Source organism: Phalaenopsis equestris, unplaced genomic scaffold (genome assembly GCF_001263595.1).
Source record: "Phalaenopsis equestris unplaced genomic scaffold, ASM126359v1 Scaffold000010, whole genome shotgun sequence".
Taxonomy (NCBI): Eukaryota; Viridiplantae; Streptophyta; class Magnoliopsida; order Asparagales; family Orchidaceae; genus Phalaenopsis; species Phalaenopsis equestris.
In genome coordinates, this window is record NW_018164452.1 from 231727 (window position 1) to 253616 (window position 21890).

General features: G+C 32.1%; 1 protein-coding gene across 1 annotated transcript; it reads left to right on the forward strand.

Moving 5' to 3' along the window:
* Positions 1–1552: 1552 nt before the first annotated feature.
* Positions 1553–21637, forward strand: LOC110018328 (ATP-dependent Clp protease adapter protein CLPS1, chloroplastic). The gene is made up of 3 exons (XM_020715607.1): positions 1553–1740; positions 5760–5907; positions 21181–21637. Exons 1-3 carry the CDS (start codon positions 1677–1679, stop codon positions 21440–21442), a joined length of 474 nt encoding a protein of 157 aa, XP_020571266.1. The 5' UTR covers positions 1553–1676; the 3' UTR covers positions 21443–21637.
* The last annotated feature ends 253 nt before the right edge of the window (positions 21638–21890 follow it).

Consider the following 21890-nt stretch of genomic DNA (forward strand, 5'->3'; position numbering starts at 1 on the left):
AATTGCTTTTTTTTTTTTTTATATGTATATAATTTTTTATTTTCTCGTTCATGAACTTAGTCTTTAAATCATTGCAGTTTGGATGATGTTGCCAGCCGCAAATCTGCAATCTGTTTTATGTTGAACAATTGGACTGGAATTAATAAAATGAAGGCAAGAGAATACATACTTAAATGTCTGGTCGTTCCTTTAAAGAATGGGATTTTGAATGTTTTCCACCTTAACTTTGATAGATTTTGTTTGAATTGGTTCAAAGTGGCTCGATTGACATAATATTAACATTTATTCGACGATCATCTTTTTATAACGAGTTTTTTTTTTCTGGGCTACGGTGGCCCAGAAAATCAGCCGCCCCAACTCCTAAGTAAAGATAGAGTAGGCTTTGGTAAATCTAAGCCTTTAATTATTCTAAAAAAAATCATTATTTATTTGAAGACATAGTAGGCTTTGGTTGATTGTTTTGATTTGGTACAGGAAGGGCAGAGCTATGATGGTTATGTTGATCTTCATGATTTTTTTTACTTCTTCTAATTGTCTTATTTATTACTCTGAATTTTTACATCTACTTTCTGCAGCTTGAGGAGTTTTATATTTATCTACGCGCTCAATTTCGGTCAAAAAGGGTGAGCCACTAGTGGAGATTCTGCGTGTTGGAGAGGGGGTTAAATATTTTCCTCAAGGTCACATGGAGTAGGTGAGTATATGTGCTTTCATGGAGGATAAATAGGGCTGAATAAATGTGTTGTTGAACTGTGTAAAGTATTGTAAATTCAACTGCATGCATGTATTGAATTTAGATTGGCTCATATACTTAGTATGCATAGAGCTTAGTTGGAATTTATATTATTGGTTGAATTGACAAGTTTTCTTTTCTTATCTTTTTATGAAAGAGATTATTTGCTTGAATAATTGGATATAATAACTAAAGATGAAAAGATATTTTTGTTGAAGTTTTGATTCAGTTTCAAATGTTATTTATTATTTTTGGTAGTTTGAGAATTAATAAATAAATTATTGTTTATTCAACGATTCAAATAATATAAATAATTTTGAACAATTTCAAATAATTCAAACAAATGCTAACAATTCAAACGATTCAAACATTTTGAACAATTAGAGCAATTCAAATAATTCAACTAATTTCGAATAAATGGAACCGAACACGAATAATAACTTCACAAATAATTTCCAAATGGAACCGAACACGAACAATAACTTCACAAATAATTTCGAACACAAGTCTATTTCAAATAAATCGAACACGAACATTAGAATACAAGTCTATTTCAAATAAATCGAACACGAACATTAGTTATATTGGTTTGTGTGGGTGCTTAATTTTTGTTTCAATAGTCATTTTAAACGTGCAAAACGTTTATTCCATACATAATGAAATCAACCAACTTTAAATAACGACGCAAAATTGTAAATCACTCATTCAATCCTTGCAATCCAGCCATCAATTTCGCTGGGGCAATCTGAACCGTTAAAGGAAGCATGGATCTCAAGCACGACCGCACGGTGAACCACACGCCACACACGAAGCCAAGCTTACTGCTGACAGAGCCGGATATTCTCTCGCTGTCTCTTAAATTTCTGCTACCCTGTTGTTTGTTGGGATGTAGCCATTCCAGCTCTAGGCTCAAATATCGTTTTTCTTACTGCGAAGAAAGTGCATGGCGACGGCCATCTCCGGTCGGATTGCGCTGCCTCCAGGTCACGTACTCAGTTGCAGACCAGGTTCCCTCCTCGTCTTCATTGATTTCTATCTGATTTATTTAATCTATCTCGTTTTTTCCCGCTTTTATTCGTTGTGGGGCCATTACAGGTGGATTCCATTGTTAAATCTTGTAGATTATTGCGGTTGTTGGTTCCTTTGTGCTGTTTTGCTCACTCGGAGGGCAATCAGTTGTTCTTCTCACTGAATCATTACTTTTGTTGCTTCTAGTTGGAGAATTTTCATTCAGTTTCTGGTTTTTCCCTTTGAATCTGGAGGTTTGAGTTCCGATGATGATATCATGTTGGCATGCATTTTTAAATTTAGGAGATTCGGGAAGGAGTTGTCATTCGGGATTCACTTGCTACTTTTTGGAGATTGAATAGGGTTGTTTTACTCTTTGTTCCTTCTAATTGTAGGAAATTTTTATTTTTGATTTTCGCCTGAAACTTAAATTTTGAGTTCTAATTGCGAGTGAGATATTTGGTAAGGTGTTGAAATTGAGGTTCAATTCCTGTTTGAAACCATGCTTGTGTTTCTGCTAGTTGGTAGAAATTACTTTTAATTATTGAGTTTGTTTCTGATTCTTGTGGCTGGAGTTATGATTGCTTCTTGTTGTGATGCATTTGGGGAAGTGAGAGATTTGGGAACGAGTGGAATTTGGGGTTCTTTCACTCACTTGAGATTGACTTTTTGGAGTTATTTTATTTGTTTGAATGGAAGGCCACTTGTAACCTGCTAATTGTGGAAGACTTTTTTTTTCAATTTTTAGTTTTGCTTCTGAAACTTGAGGTTCTAACTTTGGTTGCATGCTCTTCAGATACATTTTGGGAAGTAAATTTGAGAACGAGTTGATATTTGGTTGATTCACTGTCATTAATGCTTGCATGGAGATGGAATGGTTATAATTATGGAGTTCTAAGATGAAATCCCACCTGTGCTTCTGCTAATAGGATGAAATTTCCTTTATTTTTTGGGTTTGTTTCTCAATATTGAGGTTTAGTTCTAATTACATGTTCTGGAGATGCACTTTCCAACGTGACAAATTTGGGAATAAGTTAATATATAATTGAGGTTCATTTGTTATGATTGGTTCTCACGTAAAGCTTGAATAGGTTTGTTTTATTTTTTCTTACTCAAACATTTCTTATTATTATCATTATTCTAGTTATTTTTATCCCAACTATTTTATGGATCCTCATTTTCATTTGTTCTCGGTAAGTGATGCATGGGATGTTATGCTTATTTTGTTAAATATTTAAAAAAAACTTTTTATTATATTTTCTCAGATTCACCCATTTTTTCTTAATCATGCATTAACTTCATTTAACAATCTGATGTGTTCATTTTATATTGTTTGTGTATATGTCCAAATCAATTAATGAAGTTAATGACACAAAACATTAAGTTTATTTTAATCAGTAATCATTTTGTTCATTATTTTGTATGCATACATCTCAATTCTCATTTTTAACATGCTCGACATAACTAAAATTTGTCTTGTATTCGGGCTCATTGGAAAGGAATTTTCCTTCAATTCACAGTTTTACTTTTGAATGTTCTTGGTTTCAAGCTATCATTGTATTTTGTTGGGATGCATTTCAAAAAGTGGCAGATTTGGAAGGGAATTGATATTTATGTTTGTCTATGGTATTGGGATTCACTTGGACATTGAATACTTCGAGCTGTTTTATTCTTCTGACTTAGATTCTACTTTAATTCCTAATAATTTTAGGCATATTCCTTCAATTTATTTGGCTTCCTTTTAAATCTTAAGGTTTTAGTTCAAGCAGTCCAATTGTGTTCCTGCTAGGTTTCTTCTTAAGCTAGTCATCCATATTAGTTGTAACCTTTTATTTTGAGCCATTTTTACTTAAGTTTCAGTTTCTCAATTTACTACTTTCTCATTTCTACCTCAACTAGGACAAAACCATCTCATTCTATTTTATGTACATTTTCTTCTCTATTTTCTATAATCTTCCAACTTCATTTCTAATTATGATATGCTCAACAATATTTTTATTTCTTCTTCAATTGATCCGAGAAGCTCGGTCTTACTACATTGAAGTATGACATGCTTATTAGGTATTTCTTATCTTATAAAGTTGTAAGTGAAATTGACATAATCTATGAAGAACTTTTGACTACTCTTTAGATACACAGATTGTCAATATGCGTGTGATGCCAAATTATAGTGCTAAACTACTAAATATCAGAATGTTGTTTTAAGTACTCTAGGCAATTAAAATTCATCAAAATATTTTAAGTTGTTCGAAGTAATTGGTTGCAAAAAGAAAGTTGAACAGAAATGAGATTGTAGCGATGACGACTACATATGAGAAATTAGGTGAAAGAACGAAAGAAAACAGTAGCAGCGAAAACTTACAAGGTCTTAGCAGTGTAGCAATGAAGGCTACAACTTATAAAAATGAAAAGAAAAAGGCTTAAATCCGAATATCATCAGAGATTGGGGAAAATTTAGTTGTGAAGTTGATTTCATTGTTTGTGCCCAATTTATGCAATGTTAATCAAGTTTCTAATAAGAAATACACAATCAGTAATTGAGAAGAATACCAAAGAGCATATCACTTTAGCTAGAGCTCTTTCATTCTTTGGCTTGGGGTGCATAAAGTTGGGATGAGATCTTTCTTCATCATCATTAGCCTCACCCCAACTATCTTGGGCCAACTTTTTCATTCAGATTTATAATTAGCTAATTATTGACTAATTAACGATTCAGGCAGTAAATCATGAATTAAATACTGTTAAAGTAGCTATAACAATTACTAATTGGTTAATTAGTATGGTATTAGTTAATAATTACCATATAAATGAAACAATAATATTGCCAAGTTTAATTGATTAATTAGGTTGACAAATTTTGGGTTTAATAACTACATAATTAGTTTTTTTATTGATGATCATTAAATGACCCTTGAGCAATTAATTGTTTAACTTGTTCGTGATTAATTAAATAGCTAAAATATTAGCTAGACTTTTAATAATTGAAATTTTATTCATCCCATTGAGTTTTATGTATTTTTTTACTTGTTATATAATGGCATAGAATCAGTAGAATATGGATTTCGGTACTATGGCAGTCTGTGTCTCTAGGAATTTCATTTATTGTTGATGTTGTATTAAAAAATAGCCAACTGGAAAGGGGTTCTTTTGAACATCAATCTCAATGTTAAAAAACTAAATTGTGTTTTTTTTTTATCTATTATCATGCATGCCATTGTTTGCTCAATTAGAAAGCTGGTGTATGGGAGTTACAATGATGATATGTCTAATTGTAATGATGATATCTATGGAACTATGTTTATACCTGTTTACTAACGCATTTAGCATATAGAAAGAAATGATTATGGTTGATTTACTTTTATGCTTGGATTTATGCATACAATAACAACAACAACAACAACAACAACAAACCTATATACCACTAAGTGGGGTCGGACTTGGATTTATGCATATGCTTCCAAAATGGTTCACTCATGCTTTTTCTGTACTCTTTATAATATATGTTCAGTAATGCAAATATTTGCTTGAGTTCATGTAAAGGTTTTGAGGTTCCTAATGAAATTGTCCCGGACTATCTGCTGCATCAAACATTCTATTTTGTGCTTTGTGTTATTGACCTTATTTTTTGAAACTTTCAGCGTGATATACTTGATTAAACAAAAAAAAAAAAGGTAAAAAAAAAAATAATAACCCTTTCATCACATTCCAAAAATTAGATATCTAACTTGAGGCCCAAAAAAATAAATGCAATTAAGTGAATTAATATGAATAATGTTTTTGCAAGATTTTTCAATTATGACTAAGAACTTATGATTATACACCTCTCAATATCTCGGGATGATTCCAGTCGCTGGAGTTATGAATTTGTTTTCCCTTGAATTTTCACCTTGAGCAAGAAACCATCTCTGTTGATCATATAGATTATAAATTATCTTCAGTTTTTTCTGATAATTGTTTTACTCTGTGGTGACCAAATCTTTTCGATATTAGTTGCTTATCGAATGCACATGCACATCAGGTGATAAACTGCACTTATATAAGGGACATTATGTGAATTGTGGCATTCCCCGGACAATATCAGCTGCTGGGGCAGGTAAAGGCGGGGTATTGGAAAGACCAACCATAGAGAAATTTATTCCTGGTCAAGAGTCTGAGTTTGACCTGAGGTACTTGCATCAGCCAGACTTAATCTTCATTGTTATTGCAGCTTTTTTTAATGATTTTAGATCCAAATAATTGGTAATCCGTGTTGTTTTCTTAAAATATGTCTTATAAAAACCAGGAAAAGGCTCATTAGGTTTACTTAAATTTACTTTTATGGTTTATGTGGAAATATGGGAAAAACTTTTATTTCTCACTCTACTCAATGAATTACTCCTTAGTACATATATAATAGTGTGGTCATCATACCGGTCCACAAAATAAGAAAAAGGAATCCTTTTAAATTAGGAATCTCACCAAATAGGAATGTCTAGTAAAAGAAACACAATTACTGAAATATATTCTGAGTGAAAAATAAATGCTTTCTTGATCAAGCATGCAAATTAGCACTTTTTTACTCCTCCCCCTCAAGCTAGTTTGTATGATTGTACAAAACAAGTTTGGACTTCTATTCATCATAATTGACCCTTGGTAGTCTTTGGTGAGAATATCATTAATATGAAGTTGTGTCTTTCGTCTCAACCATAAGTTCCCTTCCTAATCTTTGAATCCACATTCTCTCACATATTTCTAATGCAAGGGCATAATTCAGATTCAACACTATTTCAAGAGATGAAAACTTACTTTTTTTACTTCTCGACATGATGAGATTGCCCCAAACGTATTAATAACATCTATTTATTGATTTCATATCAATTACCTCTCCTCAATTAGCATCTTCTTTAGTCTGATAATTTTCTCTGAGTGATCATTTGTCAAAATAATATCTACATATATTATGAGAATAGCAATTGTCTTTAGGATTAAATTTAACAATCAGTGTATGATCAATTTGACATTGATGACATCCTTTTGTAATAATTATTTTAGCAAACTTGGAAAACCATGTTCAAGAAGATTGCTTCAAGCCACAAAAAGGCTTCTTTAAATTACAAACCAACCTATTGCTCTAGCTATTTTCCAAGGTCGGAGGTATAGTCATCTAGATTTCTTCACCAAGGTCACTATTCAAAAAGATATTTTTGATATCAAGTTGGTGTAAAGATTAACCTTGATTTACTATAAGAGAGAGTAGAACCCAATTAAATTTGACAACAAGTACAAATGTTTCCTGATGGTCAATCCTATATAACTTTGTTGAGCCCTTGGGAACCATTTTGGATTTTTATATCTACCCTTCTGTCTCATTTATACTTGATCATGAATAGACATTTTTAGCCTACAAGATTTTTCCCATGTGGTAATTCTATAAGTGTTCATGCTTTATTCTTTTCTAGAGCCCAAAGTTCCTCTTTAACTGCATGCTTTAATGTTTGAACCTTGAGAGCCTCTTGGATAGAGCTAAAAACCTGCACACTATCAAGATTTGTCGCGAAAGTCCTGTAAGATGGTAGCAATTTCCCATAAGCTGCATATATTTCAATTGGATGACTAGTGAACCATCAAGTAGCTTTTTTATGTGTAGTTGGTTAACTAAAGTCTTCGACCATCGGTGTAATTCTTGAGTTGAGGAATCCATAGCAATTTGATTATCGTATGCAGGACTTATTTATGGCTCTTGATAGTCTTTGGTCTATGTAGTGTCCTCTGCATGCTCAGTGGTTCTTTTGGTGTAGACGCAAAATTCCTGATTATTGGTGTCATGTTGAAGTGTTGTAGAGGCAGTTGGGACTGTTTCTATGACAAAATTTGGTTATTCAAGTTGAGTTATTTGAGGGATAAGTTTTGATTTAGTTAAAGGAAGAAATCCCAAATTTGATATTCCCTCAAGTTCTCCCAACTTCCGCAGCCTCCCACTGGGTTTTGTTACTTCGTTTCCGTAAGCGCTTATGACTCATTGTATTCATATAGAACAATCAACAAAGATGTTGCTTCCATCGCTTTGTTTCCTGCAAGCAGTGACTCGTCATTTTCATGCGAGCAATTCACAGAGATAGGGCCACTATTTTCACGCGAGTAGTTTGCAATGATATGGAATCCCAGTATTTTCTCTCTCTAATATTCTCATTTTCCCTGGTTTTGCAGCCAAGCCTCTTTTTCTAATAGAAATCAGTTCCAACAGGCTAGATCCAGACACACTCTCTAGCAGAAGATTTGTATTGACGATAGACAGTTTTCAATGAATTTTGTATTTGCAATAGATAGTTTCTCTCACTCTAGTGTAAGTTTTGTATCAGCAGCATACAATTTCTTGTTCTAGTGGAAAACTTATGTTGACGACGTATAGTTTTTCTCTCCAATGAAAATCTTGATGATGACCAAATATGACATGAAAGCTATTTTTTCCTCTTCAGAAGTTATGTCTGAATCTAAACTTAGAATGTTTGGTTCCGCAACATCTGAAGTCTATGTCTGTATCACCATTCAGAAATCACATGATATTAATTTTCTTCAAAGATCTCAATTTGTATTCATACACATTTGTGGCAAAGGAAAAAGCGATCATCTCGCTTAAGATTTTGCACCAGAAGTTACTATTCATAAACACCGGACATAGAAGATTGAAGATCACATAGTCATGTCATAGCTTATCAACTCCCTGACCACGAAAATTAGAGAAAACTTCCTCTTGCACAAAACGATAAAAGAAATTTGGGATGCCCCAAGGAAAACCTATTCAAGTTTTGACTGCACCTCTGAATTGTTTGACATTGAAACTAGATTACATGACCTGCCACAAGGTGAGTTAAATGTTACTCAATATTTCAACACTCTCTTCAAATATTGACCCCAGCAAGATATATATGAAATATACACATAAAGGTTCTCACAAGATTCTCCCATTTACAATACCATTGTTGAACAGAAGAGAACCATCAATTTCCTTTTAGGACTTAACAAGAAACTAAATGAATTCGTAGGAAAAATCATTGGAACCAAACCTCTTCCCTTAATTCGTAAAGCCTTTGTTGAAGTACGATGGGAAGAGAGAAAGAAGAAATTGATGATGGTAGGTATTCCCATTACATCAAATGTTAACAACTCAGCTATATACACTCACAAATTATCACAGGACAACAAGTCAAAGTAGGATAGACCTAGGTGTGAATATTACAAAGAGCTTGGTCATCTTAAGGAGAAGTGCTGAAAAATTTATGGAAAAATTGCAAAATAGAAACCCAACAAAGTCAATGGTGATGGGTTAAATCAAACAAACACAACATCAAAGGAAGATACACAACGTAGTCAATTTAGTAAGGAACAACTTGAAGCTCACTAAAGACTTTTGTGCCATTATTTTAAGTCTTCTACTAGCCTTTTAGCACATCAAGGTAGTCTTTCATTTGCTCTTATTGCTTTCAACAGGAAGAATCAGTCTTGGATAGTAGACTCTAGAGCATGCGATCACATGATAGGTGATCACTATTTTTCAATCATTTAATTCTTACAAACACCATTATGGAGTTAGAATTGCAGATGACTCCGTCTCATCTGTGGAAGGAAGAGGAAGTGAGAAATTTATGAAGGATCTTATTCTTCAATTTATTCTTTATGTTTTTAAACTTCATTGTAATTTGTTGTCTATCAGTAAACCCACTCTTAACATGAATTGTGTTCCTAAATTTTATCGTCATTTGTGTGAATTTTAGGTGATGGACTTGGGAAAGGTGATTGGCTATGCTGATATGTATTATTGTAGACTTTATCTGCTTACTAGGACTCCCACTTCAAAATGACCATCGCATCATTAACAATCCTTTGAGTTAAGTCTTGTATCCGAGTCTCTTTCTCATGAGAGTCAAACCATGTTATGGCATTTTCACCTTGGGCATCCTAACTTTTATTATATTTAAAAATTGTATCCCCATTTATTTATTAATAAATGCCTAATTTTTATGAGTGTGAAACTTGATAACATGCTAAACACACTTGATAAGTGTACCCAAGTCTCAAAATATAAACCAACACATCATTTCTCCACGATTCATAGTGATACTGGGGGCCCTCAAAAATAAAAAATATAAATGGGACTAGGTGGCTTGTCATCTTCATTAATAACCACACTATAACTACTTAGACATTTCTTATGAAAGAAAATCTGAAGTTGTCAACATATTTGAAACCTTTCACAACATGATCATCACTCAATTATAGACTACAATTCAAATTCTTAAAATTGATAATTCAAAAGTTTACTATAACTTGACTTCGGCCTTATCTATCAAAAAATTACATCATTAATTTAAGCTCTTGCGTTGACACATACCAACAAAATAGTGTGAATGAGAGAAAGAACAGGTATCTCCTTAAAGTAGCTCGGTCAATTCTATTTATTAATAATGTACCCAAATACTTTTGTGGAATGTAATTCTCACATCCACCTATTTCATAAATTGGATGCCCAGCAGATTATTAAACTTTAACAAACCTCTTAGCACTCTCATAAAATCATGCCCGCATATTCAGTCATTCACATCAAACCTACTAATATTTTAGTTGCATCGCTTTTGTTCATCTACATCAACTTAATCAGACCAAACTTGATCTTAGTTCATGCAAATCATCTTTGTGTGCTACTCTTCAAACAAAAAGGGGTACAAATGCTACTATTCAGAAACACAAAAATTTTATAACTTAATGGATGCCACAAAAATGTACAACATACTCAGTACCCCAAATTTAACATTTAGGATATAAGTTGGACAAAATATCAGATTTGGGATACCATTCAAGAACCTCGAGCTCACCTCCCTTATATCTCTGATGAACCCTCTCTTATCCTCATTATCACAGATCAACCTAAAAATGAAATAATTACTCCACAAAATCCTTTCACGGCTCCCACTAAGATCCAATAACTTTGTGTGTACACTAGAAAGAAATAACCCAGTGAACATCTAAGATACAATATGCAAAATCAGTAATGCAAATCATTGGAACAAACTCCACATATCACAAATATTCACACTAAGGTTGGGTCAACACATCATGAACATCGAGAGGAAAAAGGAGCACAAGAATGCACAACATACCTGATAAAAGAATTTGTGACATTGAAAATTATCATCCTCTTACAATTTTTTTGCTCAGAACTTGGTGCATGTCTCAAATTCAATCTAAGAAGCCTTTTATATTCCTATTCAAAAAAGGCTATAGAACAAAAGATTCTCTTCTTTGAAAAAAAATGATACATTGATCATAACAACTTTGTTACCTAGAAAAAGAACTGTGGGGTGCAAATAGATATTCACTGTTAAGTAGAAAGCTGATGGGAGCATAGAAAAATTCAAGGCTAGACTTATAGCAAAAGTGTTCACTCAGTCTTACAAGATTGACTATCAGGAGAAAATTGTACTAGCGACAAAACTCAACATCGTAAGAGTATTATTCTCATTAGCTGTCAATTAGGATTGATCGTTACAACAGTTAGACATTAAAAATGTATTTCTTAAGTAGGATATTGACGAAGAAGTGTATATGAAGATGCCTTCAGAATTAAAGAACAGTACAAATAAATTGTTGATGTGCAAATTAGAGAAATCGTTATATGGGTTGAAACAATCTCCTTGAATAGGGTTTGCAAGGTTCACCAATACTATTATTGCCAATGGGTATTGTCATTGTTAGGTTGCTTATACTTTGTTTATGAAATCAAATTAAGAACGTATGATAGTTATCCTTATTGTAAATGTGACATTATTTTTACATGTAATGATGTAAGGCAACTTGAAACAATTAAAAGAATGGTCTTTGAGTGTTTGATCAAAGATCTTGGAACTTTAAGATGCTTTTTGTGAATGGAAATAGCTAGATCCAAAAAAGGCATTGTCATATCCCAGAGAAAATATATCCTTGACTTGTTAACGGAGACATAAATGCTAGGATGTAAATTAACAAATACTCTTATGGGTCCCTATCAACGAGAACACCCAAGTTGAAAAATAGAGATATCAAATACTTGTGGGAAAACTTACTTATATGTCACATACATGACCTGACATTGCTTTTCTGTGGATGTAATAAGCCAACACATGAACGATCCAAATAAAGACCATTATTTTGAGGTACTTAAAGATGACTCCAGGATGTGGGTTGATATTCAAGAATATTAAGAGCTGTGATAATGAAATCTACATTGATACTATTTGGGCAGGAGAGCTGATTGATTGAAGATCTATCATAGGTTCTATTCATTCGTATGGGGTAACCTTGTTGCTTGGAGAAGTCAAAAACAAGCTGGGTGACAAGAAGCAGTGTAGAATTTGAGTATCGTACCGTAGCCCTAGGAAATTGTAAAGTGATATAGCTAAAGAAACTACTGGTGGAACTTCACATGGAGTACAAAAATACTATTAAGATGTTTAGTTATAGTTAATCAACATTAATATTTCAAAGAATCTGCACACCATAATCACACCAAACATATAGAAATTGACAGACACTTTATATCTGAGTAGGTCAATGGAGGGGTTGTTCGGCTAGACTATATTCTAACTCTGTATTGGATTATTGACATTCTTATCAAAGATCTTCCTCGACACCACTTCAGTTATCCCAGCAGTAAGTTTATATACAACTCAACTGGAGGAAGAGTGTTGATATGCATATCTAGTTCAGAAAATTGTGGGCTCGTTATTGCATTTGAAGGGGAGAAATTATTGTCCCTTAATTATCATTTTTATTTCTTTTCCTTTTATCTTGATGATTTCAATTTTCCTCCAACTCAATGAGGTTTAGTCTAAGTTGTATATATATTTGTTGAAGAAGACAATGGAATTTTTTCTCTAAATTCTACAATGATCATTTACAATATAGGATGAAACTTGATCCAATGGTTGTCAAATGCATATCTATTGGTTATTCCTCTACTTAGAAGGGTTGGAAGTATTATTTTCCCATTACTCAACATTTTTATTACTACACGGATTTTACCTCGTTTTGAATAATACCTATATTTTTCAAAATTTGATATTTCGGGGCTGATATTTTCTAAAGATTATTAACTATGGATCTTTACTCCTTCCAATTTACTGTACCTGAAATCCTTACATCTATTAAACCTAGTCCTCAATTTAGAACTAAATCTCGAAGTAGTTCTTCTTAGTTTGGACAAATACTCCTCGTCTCTGAGATCATCTAAACCTTTTACCAAAAACTTTGAGGTGCTTGCTTATCATAAAACTGAAGAAAATAGAAAAGAGTAACGCTCCTTGAAGGATAATGATTGTCAACTATAAAAGAAGGTTTAAGTTAAAGATCCCACTTATGATGGAAACGATATCCAAACACCAATTTGGATATCTTTTTTGAAATGGAGGACTTCTTTTCACGTATCACCAAATGGCTAGTTGTCATGGTGTTAGGATTGTAGTAGTTAAACTGATGATCTGTCAAAAAGTTTTGAAGAGAAGTTGAAGCTAAATTCGATTAGTAAGATGAACCACAAATCACCTTCAGGGATTAAATGAACTGTTGACCTCAACAAAAAAATATATATTAGCGTATTATAAGGGGAAGCTAGTTGAGCAATTGGTGAACTTTAATTAGGGCTTTCAAGTTGTAATTGAATATGTTAATAAATCTTGAGGAATTCATCACTATGAGACTTGTTAAGGAGCCTTAGGTAATTTATATCTGGATTCATTAATGGAATAAGACTTGGGCTATAACTGGAAGTTAATTCATATGTTCCGAAAGTTTCATATCTCGGAGCCTTTAAATTTGAGCACTATCAGCATTACCTTACTGTTAGGAATGCAGGAAAACACGCACAATAAAAAGGGATCAACTAATTACAATCTGCCTAAAAAATGCAACTTGAGCATATGGCACCACTTGCTTCAAATGTCACCAAAGCATTATGTGACATTGATACGCTTAGAAGGCATTTCTTAGCAAACAAAATATCGCTTATTAGACTTCTATGAAATTCCACCAAAACAAAGCCTTTGAACAATAATGGCTAAAGCTATTGTTAATTTTGCTAAAAGAAAGCCTCCTAATGCAACTTGAGCATATGACTTGCTTCAAATGTCACCAAAGCATTATGTGACATTGATACGCTTAGAAGGCATTTCTTAGCAAACAAAATATCGTTTTACCCACATTAGTTGATGTAGGCATTGAATAGTCAATGAGTTCATTACAAAAGTTGAAGTGGATTTGTCTAGGAAAATATTTATCACGATCCAACCCAGGAGTTTGAAATTACCAAGGTAGGAATTGTCAGTCGGACGAAAGAATCATATCCAACCTTTTTTTTCACAACAAATATAAAATCCAAAGTAAAAAAGTCATTTTAATTCATAAATTTTTTTTTACAACATAGTTTTTATATTTAAACATTTACATCTAATAAAAATAAAAAATAAACTAAAATGCTTATCAAATTTCGCTCAACATCTATATACAAACTCCCTAAGGTCCATCTAGTCTACAATTGATATTCCTGTAAAATATTAGCAACTAATGTTTGCGTTAAAACAGCTCAGTAGGCAAATAGTTCTAAATTACAATCATTTTCATTTTAATATATTTTTTGTAAAAGTGCGGCAACAGTAAAAGACTGTGCAGGAATAAAGCAGTAAAGAAAATAGTTTCATTTCCATTCATTTATTTAAATTACACTTTTCATAATTTGGAGTCATCTTCTAAACATTTACTTTTAAAAAATATGTTTAACTATCCAACCCACGATAACGGCAGACAATTATTTCCATTTTCATTTTCATTTCGTATATGAGTACACTGCATTCCTCTGTTAGTACTATCCAGGGGCGACTCTCATATGCATACATATATTATATTTTATTCATTTTTCATGCATTTAACATTTAAAAGAAAACATGTTTTACATTTTAAAATAAAGGCTGAAAAATAATGAGTAAATAGAATTATTGTAGCATAAAAGTCATTTACACACATCGACAGTGTCGTCTGAAGTTTGCGGTTCTTTTCCTCAATTAGTCTAGGCTTTTGGGTGCACCTTTAATAACAATTTAAATGTAATTAGTTTTTTTTTTGTTCAAATCTAATCTTTTCTCCTATGAATTCTAGATTTTCTATCATTCTTTTCATAATGTATTTAGTTAATTAGCTAATTTGTTATCTGTATAAACATATATACATGTATATGTATTATCTAAACATATATACATATATATGTAGGAATATCCAATTAAATAGTATCTTAAAACATCTAAAAATTTCTTTTGGGCAAACCTAACATTAATAATAATTTAATTATAAATAAGTTTTAAATCTAGTATTCTTTATTTCATTTTAACATCCCTTAATCAGGAAATTAACAATTAATTATTATAATCAAATTTTATACTTGATTTCTCTCTCCTTTCTCGTCAAAAATCTCTAAATTGTAAGGATCAACATTTGGATCTTCTGAACATTACTTAAATTAATTAGGATTTACAATTCTAACAAAACTGTTAATAAATAATTAACATTTCATTACTTAATCTAAATCAAAACATACCTTACCCGTTGCTTGTTCTAAATGAGCGAACCGAGCCTCGTTCGGTTGAGCTGTCCCACACACAAAGCTCCAGTGAGCCCTCTCTCTCCAACCTCTCGGATGATCCTACAGGCTGAATGAGAGGTAAAAATCACAGCACCTCTTCTCCTCCTTTCTAACAAAGAGCTAGGGCAACTTTACCCAAAGGTTATTGTGCAGCATGCAATAAATTGTAGAATTGTTGCACTTCACTATTCAGTGTTTGATGATCGTTAGGAACACTACAAACAAAATGAGCATTACGAGCATCATAAATTTATTCATGTGGTAGAATCGTATTTTATTGGATAGGCATAACTTGATGAGACACCAACATGATCTTATTCAAAATCTAGTTCATACCCACCACGTGTAGCCCAACACCAATAATTGATTTTAAATCCCTTGCGATATAAATCCAACATTACTTCTTCAATTGTCAGGTACTTTTGATTTTTGTGCTTTGTACAAAAGTATTGGAACTTACCTTCTGAAAGTTAAATGACTTGCTGTAATGCTACTTGAACAAATTACTCAACGTCATTCAAGAACTCACTGAACTCATCAGTGAGTTCTTTTCTTCCTGGATATAATCTATTATACATCTATGATCTCAAATTTTGAATATTAATCTGCAACATACATGTAGATTTAGATATTAATATATTTAGATTTTTACGTACATTTTGTATGTATTACATATTTAATACCCAAACTTCGATCTTTACATGCAAGCCACACATAATTCTTATTCATTACATATCTAATCTAACACCTAAACTTTAAATTTTACATACAAGCCATACAATTATTATATATTACACATCTAATGACTTAACTTCAAATTTTACATGCAAGCCACACAATTCTTATAAGTTACATGCATACAAATCACAAAATTCTTATGCATTACATATCTAACATCTATGCTTCAAATTCTACATACAAACCACAATTTTTATGTATTACATACATACAACAACACAATTTTTATGCAATATATATGCAAAGCATAAACTTCAATTTTGACATATATTTGACTCAATTCAACTGTAGTACATATCTAACATCTAAACTTCAATTTCTACATACATTCAATGCAATTCTTATGTAACGCACAAACTTCAATCAGAACATACAAATCACACAATTCTTTTGTATTACATGCATACAAACCACACAATTCTCATGTATTATATATCGAACCCTAAACTTTAATTTTGACATGCAAACCACAAAATTTTTATGCATTACATATCTTACACCTAAATTTCACCTTCTACATACAAATCACACAATTCTTATGTATTGCATATCTAAACTTAAACTTCAATCTCTACATACAAATTAAACCTCACAATTCTTATGTATTACATATCCAACCCTAAACTTCAATAGTTACATACAACCACACAATTCTTAGGTACTACATACCTAACACAAACTTTAATTTCCACATACAATTCTTATTTATTACATATCTAACACAAACTTTAATTTTTACATTCAAACCGCACAATTTTTATGCATTACATATGTTACACCTAAACTTAAATTTCTACATATAAACCACGCAATTCTTATGTATCACTTTTTCTAAATCTAAACTTCAATTTCTACATATACAAACCATACAATATGAATGGCTAATCTAACCCTAAATCTCAACAATTTCACACAAACCACACAATTCTTATGCATTACATATCTAACACCTATAGTTCAATTTGCACATACAAACCACATAATTCTTATGCATGACATATCTAACACCAATACTTCAATTTTCACAAACAAACCACATAATGCATTACATACCTAACACTTCTACATCAAATTCTACATAGAAACTATACAATTTTTATGTATTATATATATAATAACTGAAAATAAATAAATAAATAAATGTAATAATAATTACAATAATAATAATGATAATTCTAATAGACATAAAAATAAGCATCTTTCAGTTACGATTTAAAAGTTATATTCCCTCTTTTGAATCAACAGTTTCCCTCATTCAAACCGACAAAAGACAAACCATAGAAGGAGAAAGAAGAGACGAATAGAAAGAAAAGGAGAAGTCATTGCTTGTTGCGTAGGAGACAACGTCGCCTAGTCGATCTGTCGAGGAGGAAGGAAGGTGGTTGTGCGAATTTGACGAGTTCTGTCATGTCGAACCCTAGCCGAGGGAAGCAGCGACATTCTGTTTGCTTGTAGAGGAAGAATGAAGCAGCGTTGTAGTGCATGTATGGGGTCGAGTTGAGACGAGGTCGAAGGCATAGGAGGAAGGAGGTCTGTGGCTCTGCGAGAGGAGAAAGGAAGTTGTATTTGTGAGCTCTATGTGCGCTACTCTGAGTCGAGGAATGAATAGAAGAGGAGTAAGTGTGGCTCTTTCGAAAGGAGAAGAAGCCAAGCGGGTGCAAACCAAAGGAGAGGAAGAAGGGAGAGCCTTGTGTGCTGAGCTAGGGCAGTTGGCTGAATCGAGGAATGAATAGGAGAGGAGTAAGTGTGGCTCTGTCGAAAGGAGAAGAAGCCAAGCGGGTGCAAACCAAAGGAGAGGAAGAAGGGAGAGCCTTGTGTGCCTGAGCTAGGGCAGTTGGCTGTAGGTATAAGAGTATCGAAGTTATTAAATTATGAAATTTGAGAGATAAAAGGTGACGCAAACTTCCTGTAAGCCGAAAGAGGAATCTTGTGTAAGGAAGCAAACCAAGCTTTTTAAGGTAAAAAATTATCTAATTATTTTAGGTTTTTTTTAATTATGTCATTAGGCATATATTTCAAGTCTTTCTTTTTTAATTAGTTTTTTATAATTATATATTCTTTAATTAACATGGGTGATAGTCAAGGGAGCTGTGAAGGAATAAGCTTTTACAAAGGTCTCTTAAGATAGGTGAGTAATTATTTTCTTATATGTATTAAATTAATATTTTATTAAATGAATAACTTATTTATTACTTGGTTTAAAAAGAAATATTTCACTTGCCTTGCATTTTGAAAGTATAAAATATGTTTCATAAATGAGAAAAAAATAACTGACATATGAAAGTATATTTTAAAGGATTTTTAATGGCTATGAAATGATAAGTAAAAGACTAAGTCATACAAGATTACTGTCATATAGTACTGATAGGGGATGTTATGTACCCGTGCACAATTAAAGAAATGATAAAGGTGTATCTTCGGGTGTATTTTCAGAAGTACCTTCAAATACATTTTTTAGGATACATTTGGGTATATTTTTTGAGGATACATTCGGATATTGATACATTTGGGTATATTTTTTGAGGATACATTCGGATATTACAATAATTCTTGTATGACTCTCAACTAGATTAAAAATGGTAAATATTTAAATTGAAACAGAAAGGGATAAATTTAAAGTAAAAGTTTGAAGTTTTATATAGAAATAGACAACATTTTCTTTTGATCGTTCATACATAGTATTTGTATATGAATTTAATGCATATTATCATTATAATCGCTCATTAAGTCAAACTTACTATTGAATTTAATTATCTTTTAGGAAAGGAAAAGTTATATGTTGATGTTTTGCAAGAGAGATTAGTTTACCGAAGAAGAACCACTGCTGCTAGGCATTATTTTTATACTATTTTATTTTGAATAGTGATATATTGTTGTGTTGATTTAAATATTTTACTTTCAGATTATTTTGTTACTGTTGTATAATTTAAATTTCATTACGTGCATTTGTAGATTTTGTAGTGGCTCTTTATTATATTGAAACATGAGGAAAGTAAATTAAATGTTAATATCATCTCACCGCAATTCCTGACTTATTAATTCCGAGCTATCAGACCGTGTCGTAATAACATATCTGAAACCAAAACTTAATACCTAAAATCCTCAAATTTTATGAAGGAGAAACACAAAAGAGAAGAAAACTTTACCTAAAGGTCGGAGCTGCGATTTTGCCGGTGCAAAAACGCTTGAGATGTCAGACCCCTCATTGGAGAAAAAGAAACTTGGAGTCGCTGGAGACTATGGAGGAATGAAACAGAGGAGCGCGAATGAGACCTGTTGTGCGATATAGTATTTTAAGGCACTTGTGTCGGACAAATTCCGGTGCAAATTATTTAGCGTCAGACTCTTTGATGCTATTAAGTGATCTTAATGTGTTGACGATATGTAGACACAAACTACAATACAAATAGTTTGCGTCGACATGTTATCGAGGCAAATTTCCTAGCAAATATTTATCGTCCTGTTTTGGGACGCAAATCTAACATTAAAATTTACGTCAGCTACTCTAAAACTAACGTTAATATCAAGCTTTCCTGTAGTAGAAGTTTTGATAAATTGACGTATAACTTCAAGTTTCTTCATTTCTAAAACATTTAATCATTCTTGACAATAGCCTAATTTGAATCTTACATTGATCTTGTATTTCAAAATTATTTGCATGTTTTTTATCTTAAATGATTAGTTAATTCATTGTTGTGCGATATAGTATTTTAAGGCACTTGTGTCGGACAAATTCCGGTGCAAATTATTTAGCGTCAGACTCTTTGATGCTATTAAGTGATTTTAATGTGTTGACAATATGTAGACACAAACCGCAATACAAACAGTTTGTGTCGACATGTTATCGAGGCAAATTTCCCAGCAAGTATTTAGCGTCCTGTTTTGGGACGCAAATCTGACATTAGAATTTACGACAGCTACTCTAAAACTAACGTTAATATCAAGCTTTCCTGTAGTAGAAGTTTTGATAATCTGACGTATAACTTCAAGTTTCTTCATTTCTTAAAATATTTAACCATTCTTGACAATAGCCTAATTTGAATCTTACATTGATCTTGTATTTCAAAATTATTTGCATGTTTTTTATCTTAAATGACTGGTTAATTCATTGTTTAAATTCTATAATGATTATATAACTGATAATAAATAGTATGAAAGCTATTTCTTTTATCTTTCATTCTAAATGATTTGTCGTTCCATTAAGTATTAATTTAGAACTCAAACTTTTAAATAAATTTTAAGTTCATATGTTATGATATATTTGGGATCTATATTTGAAATGCCAAAATTTGAAAATTTGAAATTCAAAATCATTATATTTAAATTATGTTATATTTATCATTACTTCGAGAAAAATTGTGTTTTTTTATGCTTCAAATATTTGATGGAAGAGTTGCATACCTACCACTCAATTCCTATGTATTACAAATCTAACACCTGCACTTCAATTTTTACATGCTAATCACCTTACCTATGCCATGAAAAGGTGTATTTCAAGTTAAAATGTTGGTTTTTTTAAATTTTATATGAAATATTTATGTGGTATAAATTTAACATACATACTTTAGGAACTAGATAGGTAAATACATAGGAATTGGGTGTTATGTATGTAAATGACACTTAAAATATATTTTATCAACTATTATTTTAAGATAAATACTCTAAAGTATCATTAATACCACAATTCTTACTATTACATATAATGATAAACTTATTCTTTTGATCATATCATTGAAAATTATTAACTCAGAATATAGTTAAGAAATCCATAATATTATATTTTTAAATTTTATTGACATGCACTTAGTGCATGTGCAGTTATACTAGTATATTGATAACTGTCAAATTCTCTCTTTTTCTATTATTATTACTCCTAAGGAGCTTTGCTACGAAACAAGTCGCCTTTAGATGATTCTAAAATTGAAAAATAAGACTTGCCAGATTTAACGCACAAAATCCATGAATCTTGCCATCTTGGAGTTCATGTGTTGTGCATCAACACTATTTTTCTTTGTTACTATATTGGTACAGCAAGAAATAGCCTGGTTTTTGTATCGTGCAGGAAATCCAGGAAAATAGCTCCTCCGTATCGTATAATTTTACATAACGACAATTTTAACAAGCGCGAGTATGTCGTCCAAGTACTCATGAAGGTCATTCCTGGAATGACTCTCGACACTGCAGTCAATGTCATGCAAGAGGCACACTATAACGGTTTGTCGGTCGTAATTGTGTGCACTCAGGCTGATGCAGAAGAGCATTGCATGCAGCTGAGGGGCAATGGCCTTCTAAGTTCCATTGAGCCTGAAGGTGGTGGGTGCTGAGACAAACTCCATACATTACATGAAGCACTTATACTGATGAATCAGAATCTGCTCATTTGTATGTGCATAATAATATGTGAAATGTGAGATGCTTCATATTGTTAAAAAAAGGGGGAGACATAAAGCTGGAGACATTATTGATGTATGATTATTGGTCTATCTTGCAGGTTGCAAAACTTGTGCATACAAGTGAAATCTCGTGTTATGGTTACTGTGGTTAAATCTGCATCTAAAGGAGAGTAAATCATTCTTTATGTTTTCGTTAATCTCGATCCTAATTCAATGTTAAGTGTTCATACATAGAAATATTGGATGCTAACTGGAAGGTTATCAATACTATATTTGAAAGTTATGAAGAGTTATCAATTTTTAGGTTTTTTGAAGGACATCTGTTCAATGATGGGAAGGTTTATTTACAGAATACAATGTGGTCCTTCAATTTGGTTCC

What these genes read in the sequence shown, in the direction of transcription:
- LOC110018328 (XM_020715607.1), top strand. Translation starts at nt 1,677, where the DNA reads ATGGCGACGGCCATCTCCGGTCGGATTGCGCTGCCTCCAGGTCACGTA. An exon ending in CGTACTCAGTTGCAGACCAG is followed by an intron (nt 1,741 to 5,759) that starts GTTCCCTCCTCG and finishes CATGCACATCAG; the next exon opens with GTGATAAACTGCACTTATAT. An exon ending in GAGTCTGAGTTTGACCTGAG is followed by an intron (nt 5,908 to 21,180) that starts GTACTTGCATCA and finishes TGTATCGTGCAG; the next exon opens with GAAATCCAGGAAAATAGCTC.